General features: G+C 39.7%; 1 protein-coding gene across 1 annotated transcript; it reads right to left on the reverse strand.

Annotated features, from left to right (window-relative positions):
* Positions 1-458: 458 nt before the first annotated feature.
* Positions 459-9603, reverse strand: tmem192 (transmembrane protein 192). The gene is made up of 6 exons (XM_034231512.1): positions 9458-9603; positions 8343-8498; positions 7767-8028; positions 7013-7135; positions 1909-2014; positions 459-1217 (listed from the first exon to the last, which is right to left on the reverse strand). Exons 1-6 carry the CDS (start codon positions 9485-9487, stop codon positions 1103-1105), a joined length of 792 nt encoding a protein of 263 aa, XP_034087403.1. The 5' UTR covers positions 9488-9603; the 3' UTR covers positions 459-1102.
* Positions 9604-10750: the final 1147 nt, after the last annotated feature.

Consider the following 10750-nt stretch of genomic DNA (forward strand, 5'->3'; position numbering starts at 1 on the left):
TAAAGGACCTTTAGTTAATTTTTAAATGTGTAGCGTGAAAGCCTGAGATCAAACATGGCTGCTGATAACTTTGGTACTGCAGATGACTCCGGGCTCCCAGGAGAAGTCACATGAGAAAGGAGTCGTAAATGCAGTGCTCCCTGTGGAGTTACGGACGCCACAGCATAAAGAAATCACAATGGGGCGCAAACACCAATGGCTCAAATGACGACCTCAATATTTCGTTAACGTAGATTCCTGTGACTGTTGAAACTCAACACAGAAGAGCCGAGGCGGGATAACACATTCCCACCAGCTAATGTTGACGCTTTAGTGTCTCTATTGATCGAGCCCTTTCTGTAACTGTTCATTATACAAACATAAACAAAACCCTGCCGCACTTACTTGTGTTTCACTGCAGTATTGTGTCAACAGTCACTCCTGAAAAGGTTTAAACATAAATAAAATAAAGTATAATGTGTATTTTACATATTTATTCATATGTGATCACAACGACACAAACTCAATGATTGAGGAGATAGAAAAAACTGCAACCAAATAAAGCATTGACACATCCAGACAGTTAAAATAGCACTTACGGACATTTACAGCGTTACACAATCCCTCTTTTTATTTTTTGTTGACCCTGTTAAGTGACGGCTTCTTGTCTCCTCCTGTTTCTCCCACCCTCTCTGCTCCTCCTCAGTGCAGGTGATCTCTAAAACAGTTTAGCCTCTTCCGTTTCTCTCACAGTAACACAAGCGGCAGCATACGTGGGTCACCGGGGGTCGTAACACAGCGATAAAAACCCCTCACCTCTGATCTGTGACCCATGACTCCTCCTCCTCCTCCCACTTGGCCTCTTTAACTGTCCTCCACTTACAGCTCGCCTCCTCCTGCGTTATCGGTCCATCTCAGGTGCCTCGTGGAGGAGCCCTGCCGTCTTAAGACTGTGTGCACAGGGATTTCCTTACTTTTAGTCTCTTATCCAGTGTTTCTTCTAGCTTCTCTTCATCTCTTTGAGACCCACAGATCCCTCTCTCCTTTGTGTTTGGAGAGTGGAGTGTTAAAATGATCGGGTTCACAGGAGGAGGAGGAGGAGGAGGAGGAGGAGGGACGGTGGTCAGTGCTGAGCCGTGAGGTTTAGCAGCCTCTTGCTCAGTAAGATGTTGTGTTGTTTCAGGTACTCTATCAGGTCGGCCTGCTTCTCCACCACCTCCTCCAGACTGGAGCCCTCTCTGTGACACAAATAAAAACAAGAAAAAGCCTTTTTGTAATCTGCACCCTCACTAGCTTCAATTTGCTTATGGGTAAAGCGGGGGATACTCTAGATCTTATTATTGTTCACAAACCATTAATAAATGAGCTCAAAAGCACAATGATTTCCTATCAAACAAATGATATCTGTATCTACAGAGACAAGGCCCTCTGCCTGTTTTTTCTATATGCTTTGTTCTGGATTCTTATAGCGTTATCCTTTATTAAAACGTAGTGACCAGGGGCCATATCGTAGGTACACATAAGAGGAAGCTACAAAAGTGGCAAGAAAAATGCAAATATCGCAAGATGAAAAACCCTTTGAGTGACTAAGTATACTTGGTGTTACCAAAGCCTCACAGTATATTCCTGTGTACCATACAACACCATTCATCTCCAAATACTATTAACTATTGAACCACACTGTTTAATAGGGGAATATGTTATTATGTCACCATGAATGTGTACGGGCACTTTATTTAGAGTAGAAACATTTCGTTTGCAGAGTTTTTGTAGAGTGACGTAATCTTTTCAGCACTTTAGAATAACATGGTGCATGTCTTTAAAAGGGACATTATGTGTGTGTGTGTGTGTGTGTGTGTGTGTGTGTGTGTGTGTGTGTGTGTGTGTGTGTGTGTGTGTGTGTGTGTGTGTGTGTGTGTGTGTGTGTACCTGAAGCCGGTCTCCGTGGTTAGGCTGGTCACACTGTAGTTGTGTGAATGCTCTTCTTGGCTCACGTCTGGTGCAGCTCGCTCCCTGTTGAACCGCATCACCTGGACTAAAACCACAAACAAGAAAATCTCCAGTTACCTTTTTTTCCTCAACCTCAAAGCCAGTGTTGTATCTTGTTAGCTGCACATAAAGACATACAGACATTATGTAGCAGTGAGAGGTGTCCTGCCACTTAACCACTCAGGTGAGAAGATGAACACATTTGTTTTTTTACTGTTTTCCGTCCCTCTCCCTCTCCTAAACACACACAGGCTGTTATATCCTGCACTTAGACCTTATGGGCTGCCATATCCTGCACTCAAACCTCTAATTCTCCCACCCTAAACATACAGCTGTGGTTAGCAGCAAGGTGTGGGGTTCTCCTCCTCCAGCTACCGAGAGACAGAAATATCGAATCAAGATAAGGCCGTGGTGTTTGTGTGTGTGAGTTTGCAGGGTCGATCGTGTGAGGAAGGGCAGAGGGGGGGGGTTGCTGAGTATTGATAAGACTTGAGCGTCATTAGCCAAAAGGAAATTGTCAGGGAGGTTCTAAAGAGCGCTATCTTTACTTTGCTGCAGTGCAGCATCTCAGCATCCACAATCACACACAATCTATAGAAATACTACACATTCCTGCATAATGAGGCCCTAAATCTGTGACTGTATGTGTGTGCGTGTGTGTGTTTGTGAGTGTAAATACAGCAATAGTAAGCAGGTATGTGTGAGAGAGAGAGACATTCCTAAAAGGTCTGCTTGTAATTAACTAAATATAAATGACAATAAAGCAGCTTACATTGTTTGGTAACACTTTGATTGAAACATCTACTTTTGGGCTCAGCTGTTTTAAAATCTTTTAGTTAATAAATGTCTAGAAGGTATGTTGCAGTTTGCATATAGTAACTTGATAGCTCCACAAAATCATGAATTTAATTTGCAAATTTACAATTTATGCAAGGATTATCCAGAAACTCTGACATTCGAGCTGTCCGCTAGATATTTTGCATGCATTTCAGCCGGTGGTCTTTGTGGCTTTAAAAAAACAAAACAGTTATTACAAAGGTTATAGCAATGTCAAACATTTTCCATTATGGCACTGGTTGGTCTCACAGTAACAACGCTAAAAGAAAACACATCACCTATCTTTCCTAAACTTCCTCTTTCTTTGTTTAAAAAGGATTCATTGCAATCAGCAATACTCACATTTTTTACTTGGGGATTTTGAGTGAAACACATGCGTTTAATGATTTGTCATCTTGTAATTATCCGTGAAATAATGCCTTGGATGTGTGTATTATGATTTAGTGTTTCCTTGATTTCGTTTATTGAACTAGGCCTATCACTATATTGAAGTGCTTTTATTGATAGCATCAGTGCAACAGTAGTTAGTGATACCGACTGTTGTGTAATGTTACACTGAGAAACCTTCATTTCCCCGAAGAGGTCAGTCTGTGGAGAGCAGGGGGCTCAAACAGAGATGGACGTATGGACGGAGCGAGCAGTGTAAAGGGAGTGACACATTTCACACGTCACTGTTAGAGACTCTCACACACTCACACAGACAGTGCTCAGACTCCCCCCAGATCAATCACACATTATGAAGTGCACATTTCCAGGTGATTACAGTAGAGCTGCAGAGGTGCTAACAGCTAATGGTATCACATGTAGTGCTCACAACTCGGCAATGCGTGGATCAAAAAGTCAAAGAGCTGGAAGGAAATGGATCCCAAAAATCACGGAGCCTGACACAAGACAAAGGAGAAGAGCGGTGTGACCACATTAGCTGCAACACGGGACATGAAAGGAGTTCAAATGTATGCAGGTCTACAGTCAGGTGGGAGAAAGATATCCTGCTCATGATCCTGTGTCACGTGCAGAGGATGGAGATGTGGGAAAAGTGACCTTAGGAGAGCAATGTTCAGCAACGCACATTCAAAACTTCTAGTATATAGAACTGATGTCTAAGCACCTGAGGACGAATGAATACAGGACATACATGCTGTGAGCATAGTGTGGGGAAGCATGAGTGTTAAAACAATGCTGCAATAACAGAGGAACTGCTTTACGGTTTGACTTAAGTTAGTTCGGATTTATCAAAGACACACAAAGGTTACTGTTAGTGTGTGTGTGTGTGTGTGTGTGTGTGTGTGTGTGTGTGTGTGTGTGTGTGTGTGTGTGTGTGTGTGTGTGTGTGTGTGTGTGTTGTCCCCGTGCCCTGCAGGGCTCATACTGAGTTCTGGCGAGGCAGAGGAGAAAGAAGTATTCGAAGTTGAGCCTTTGAAGGCCGAGGAACGGCTTTGATGTGCAGGGGAGGTCTATATAGGAGAGCATTCATGTTCAAATGAGATAGGCAGAAACATACAGCAAACCTCAAACACACACTCACACACATTTACAATGAGCAGGCACTTCAAAGAGAAGTTGAACGAGGCCTTCCTGTATAGACTTGATAGCTGAAGGCATTATATCTGTCCTCTGTCTCTCCTCTAGAAAACAAGTATTTGTTCCTCTTCATGAACTCTGATGTCACCTTGACTCTGCATCAGTCTGAGAATGTGTGTGTGTGTGTGTGTGTGTGTGTGTGTGTGTGTGTGTGTGTGTGTGTGTGTGTGTGTGTGTGTGTGTGTGTGTGTGAGTGTGTGTGTGTGAGCATGCTTAAAAAAGGTTTGTGCTGCGAGGCGTCGCTCGGATTGCGTTGTGCCTGGCTGCACTGATCTGAGCAGGAATGTGGCGGCGAACACAGATACCCCCGTCCCACACTGGATCCCCCTCACTGTAAACACGGGGACAATGTGTGTGTGTGTAAGTGTGTGTGTGATTGTGTGTGTGTTTGGGTGGAGCAGGTCCAAGTCTACCCTTTGGCTAGGCTATATCCTAATGCCTCTTATCTTCTCTCCTTGCCTCTCTGGTATCTGGAGCCTCAATCTGTGCCCCTCAGCTGCCAAACACACCTTTAATATGGATTTCCTTTCAATACAGATTCTTATATATCAATATCCTGTGATGCAACTTCTTGATTAGAAGCGTTCCTTTACTGAGAGCAGGGCTGGTATAATGGACGTCAACCAACATTACAGAGAAATGTCGAAATACTTATTGTTTATTGACTGTTAAGTTGATCTGTTAAAAGATACACAATAAATGATTGGACTTAACCTAAAATACACATTAAAGCAGATTTATTTATTTGTCGATTACATATACATGTACGACTGTAGGGCTTTGTAAACCAAAGATGTTTGATGCCTTACTCTGATGGTTATAATATTTAAAACCAAACCATCAGTTTAACTTTGTCTCATAGCAAAACAATTATCTCAAACTTTGAGGTACAGATATATTTGGGTTTGATAAACATCACTTTAAAGTCCCATTGCAAACATGCCAATAGAATCTTCTAAGATCAGTTCCCATAAAAAACATGTCTATTTGAAGAAAACGATTGCTTTTCCTGTGGTGTTGCTGCTTGAAGCTTTCTCTAGAAATGCTCTTGGAAAAAAATAGGTACTAACTCCTTAGCTTTACAGCTGTGAAATAATGATCAGACGAAGAGGTGTGGATCAAATTCAAGGACAGACAAACAGAGAGGGACTTTATCCATTTTTATAGAAAGGGAGGTAACTACAATCTAGAGTGTTCTAGGATGCTACAAAGTGTTTAATTTGTGAGAAGATTGGCAAAATGTCGGAACAACTAAAAACATAAAAATATGACGTCTATAGCCTGACAAAGTATATTAAACCAAAACAAGACATATCACTGGATGATATCGACAACCACAACTTAACAAAGGTTTAATGAGATATTTCCCCTGTTCTATTTTACTTGTGTGAAGAAAATTGGGGCTAGTTATAAATATCTCCAATAGTGAGCAGCGTATTATAAGGAACAGTATGTCTTGATACTTTCCAGTGTTTCTGTTTTTAATTTGTGGGAGTCTATGCTCTCAATTCAGAACAGCACTTCATTCACAAGGTTACTCTATTAGTTAAATTAGTTGTACAAATCAAATCAACATGTTCATACCGTTTTATTGAATCTTTAGACTGCACAAAGGCTTGAAACCTCGATAACATTAATCATATTTGCTCTCCCAATGGTCAGGAGTTCCCTGTTTTCTCAAATCATGTGACGCTTTCATGGCAAATGATGTAAAGTGAAACAGTGTGGGCCGAGTGTGAATCCCCTGGTGAGTTTTTGCAGCTTTAAGCCATTTCAAGCAAGTGACCAACACAGTGGAGTCAGATGGAAATAATTGAAATGTAACCAATGTGTTCCTTCCCTCAAAAGGCACAGATAATAAGACAATAGTTGAATAGATTTTAAAAAAGTTTGCATGCTCAGAAGATGAAAAAAGCAGATCAGCAGAGAGGGAGGAAGAGGGAGAGATTTCATATTGAGTCTTTTTTTATTTGGATTATTTCTCTAAACTTTCCTGACGATAAATCCAAACTGAATTGAATTGACTGGAGGGAGTGAGGGACAGAGAGACAGAGCTGAAAGGCTTATTGTCATGCTGTCGAGTCTGAAAAGGGCAGAGCAGGTATTGTGATGCGAATCTGCTCAGATAGAGTGGGGGGTAGTGAGTGTATGAGTGTGTGAGTTTGTGTGTGTGTGTAATGTAATCTACAGGGTGTGCCTCTCCGCTACGGATATAACCCCCACCCCCAACCACAGGGAAATGATGCTGCATTTCTGCATCGTTTTAGTAAAAAAAACACTCAGTTTATTCACCTGGTTAAATAAAGGCTACATACATACATTGAAAATGTGAAAAGAACTGAGGAAAGTCTCCAATATTTAGACCAATATTTAAACCCAATTTTCTGTTATTTTACTTTGTTATTTTTTTTGTAATCATGCTTTGTCTGTACCTATTTATGTGGCTACATGTGTGCAGAGGTTTGTATATGCTGTACAATCTTACCACCAATAGATACAGTAAAAAAATAAAAAAAAAAAAACTTAAATCAACCAAGTATATATCCGCTGTTTTAAAGAAGAGTAGATCTGCAACCCTCGAGTGAACATATCTGACTCAATATTGAAATATCTTGGATGAATTTACCTGTGTAATAGAGCAGACAGGGCACAGCGATCAGGAGCTCCAGTCCGAGGACGCTGAGCAGCATGTAGGTCTGCACAGTCTGTGATAACCGCACAGCCAGAACCACCAGCAGCAGAACATTTCCTGCAAAAAACACAGAAATACACACACGTTCTTCCTTTAGCATTACTGCCATCTTGTGGAGAAAGCGGACCTGTACATGTGCAGTAAATCCATTCTTTATTCAGCAACCATTTGAAATAACTTCTTCCTAGTTAAAACACTTTTAAATAATTAGTCATTTCGTTTTTTCGTTTCTACAGTTTTATGGTATACAATTCAAATTACATACAAAAACATATTTTCATCATTTATAATTTGTTATATCTATCAACATTTTGGGTCTTTTAAATAAGTCAACACTTTTTGTGTCTTTTTGTATTATAATGTGTCCACCACCAATACTACTAGATATGTAAGCTTGTTTGGTTTACTTTTTTACCACAACAGGTTTTGTTTATGTCTTTCTTTTGGGCAATCTGGACTTAAGTCTCTCAACTTTCCTTACAATTTCTTTGTGCACAGCCCTGCAGTCTCATGCCCTTTTATGACACACTAATAAGGAACTATCATATGCTGTTCATTTACAAAGAGAATGGGTTTGATCATTACAAGGACACAGGTACGAACACATCTGCAATTTAAAGGACGTCATGAATCAGATATATCTTTATCAAAATCAAGTTTAAGAACAAACTTGTGTGTGTGTCTGTACCTGCGGAGTGTACGGTGAGCGGCAGGTGCTTCAGGCCCTGCGTCTGTCTGTAGAAGCGCAGGTACCCTCTGCTGCGGGCCTGGTTGTGGTGGTGCTGCACACACCCAGTGAACAACAGCACCAGCACCCATAAACACACCTTCCCAAACACAATGACACTGTCGCCTCGCACGTTACCCAATATATTATTACACACATCCTTTTGGCCAAACTCCAACACACACAGCACCGCCACACACATTGACAACACCACGTACACAACCTGAAACAAAGAAGAGAGCAAGAACATATGGTGACTATTGATACACATACAAACATACATACTATTAAAGTCACTACAAATATCCAGATTAAAAGGGTATATTGGATAAACACTTCTTTCATTCATGCTATATCCTTCATATTCAGCAATTAGTCTTGAAAAGTGCATCTACAACAACTAGCGAACACACAGACTCCAAAGTAAAAACTGTCCCTATTGAACCCATCACTCTCATTCAAACACAAGTCACGTATACACAATGTAAATGACATCGACAACATTAAGGCCTGTGTATGTTTGTGTGTGTAACTTACATGCAGCACAGAGAGCAGGCCTGCATGACCAGGTGTTGGTACGCTCTGAAAGTTTCTCCTGATGGCGGAGTGGAGGGCGTCTGCAGGGATCAGAGGTCCGTCCACCAGAGAGTCCTCCTCTGTGCTGCGGGATAGATCTACTGAGGGGCCTGCCGGCTAAAGCAAACACCATATCATTAAGTTAGACGGTAGGTCTGTTTATAGTTATAGAAAAGGGGATTTAACTGCAACAAATAAGATATTCATATATTTACATACCAAAAATGATACAACTGCATGTTTCTATATATAAGGTGAACCTGTATATGTTGCAGCTGGTAAAGGTGGAAATTATTTAATGACTTAAGTACTGCTCTTTAATGTTGCATCATAATTTATTTGTAGATTCGTGTTTTATTCTAAATCTGCAAAGTAACTTAAGTTGTCAGATAGATGTAGTGGAGTAAGATACTATTTACTTTGAATGGTAGTGGAATATAAATATAATTAGCACACAAATAGAAACCCTCTAGTACAAGTACGTCACTATGGTATTAAAAACAACAATAGAAACAGATAAAGGTAGGAACCGGATACAATAAGAGGAAAAATACGTAGAAATCTCAAATCATTTAGAGGGGACGTCAGAGAGTTATGTACAGCGTGTTAGCTCAGACACCCCGAAACAATAATTAAAGTAAAAAAGTAAATAAAGAATGTATCTAGCATAAAAAATAATGTTCTAACTCAAATCTACAAGGTTGTCATTATTCCATAAATTGAGGAATAATATATGGTCATTTTGATTGGAAAACTGTGGATGAGTCTTCTGGCCTGCAAGATAATCGAATCCAAAAATGTTGTTGTGATTAATCTAAAATCTGCACAACAAATCTGACTTTCGCCCTGAAAACAGGAAACAGCTGAGAAACCACTAGATAACTGACCACATGTCGGTTTTACTAAATGGTACATGTGTTTACAGTTAAAGTACTGCTATGTGATCATTTATGAGAGATGACAGTAGTTTGTTTTGATGTTTTTAGCTTACTGGCTAGCTAACACAAGCTAACCCTTTACAGAACAAGCTAACCGTTGATCTAGCAACTCGTTACCGTAAATAAACCAGTACATACTGCGTAAAGTGCGGGTCCCCGTGAGTCCATTTTGTTGTGATGTTCCACGTTTATAAAGAAGAAAAGACAAAACAACAACAAACTGACATTAGCTTACATGCTAAAAAAGGGGTGGTAAAATATTAGTAGACTTCCGGTCCCCTTATTTTATGTTTCCGTTCTGTGTTGAACTTTGGTTCCTGGCACAATACATACCGCAATTTCAATAAAATGCCTGATTTCTGCTGATCATAAACACCAGCAGATACACCAAAAAACATTGTCCTGCAATCCTATGCAGCAAAAATATAATAATTGCTATCTTTTATGGCAGCCAGACGATTTAAATATGACACATATTTTATCACAAGCATGTTTTTTGATTAACTATTGAATTACATATTCATTACTTTTATCATTAAACAGCAATTTATATTATCAAAGGTTATCTTATCCATTACTTTTCTTTTAGAACTTGCTCAAATGTATCAAAAACAATGCCTTAAGAAAACACAGCAATTTTAGTATTTAAAATTCCCCTTTGACTTCTATCAGTCATGTCTTAACTTTAAAGGGTCAATTAAATAAATGGGGTTCCATCCCCATTGGCCATATATCACAGGCTATCACAGACAATAATTACTATCTCGTTTACACTGTAATTGTTGAAGAATTTGAGATTTTGCCAGATGTTTATTTTATTCAAATTGATGGTCATTGTGGGCGGTGTTTGAAAAACATGGCTTACCAGCCAGGCAGTGCAGCCAACTGCCTTGGTGCCCAAAAAGCTCAATGCTTACTGGGCGTCAAATAGTTTTTTGCTAATTTGATGGAAAAAATGTTGCCCTGTGTCCAAAATGGTGTTTAAATGTTGTGCTTATATGCTGCATATTGTAATTCAATGAGGTTTATCATTTTTGTTTTACTTGCTTTTGATCTATCTCAAGAAGCAAACATACAAACCTTAATAGCACAAGATTAGTCCATAGCAGATTAACAAAAAAAAAGAAAAAGAAAGAAAGAGATTAGGCACATCACTTATATAATAGGAGATCCACTATGGTAAAAAATAAACTATGTTAAACCCCCAATATTAAATCCAAGAGACTTCAACTGTTTCTTACACTATTGCAAGGAAACATTAGTATTTCTATCTAATCAGTTTTTCCGGAGTCACAGCCTCAGGGAGTAGAACATACCGGTAAGTCATCACTAACCTACTTCACCATGGTGTCTTTATTAAAGTGCAGTTAATGGGAAAAGAAGACAGACAGCATCCCATTTAAAATATTTTATTGATAAACATACACTTGC

The sequence above is a fragment of the Gymnodraco acuticeps genome, unplaced genomic scaffold (genome assembly GCF_902827175.1).
Source record: "Gymnodraco acuticeps unplaced genomic scaffold, fGymAcu1.1, whole genome shotgun sequence".
NCBI lineage: Eukaryota > Metazoa > Chordata > Actinopteri > Perciformes > Bathydraconidae > Gymnodraco > Gymnodraco acuticeps.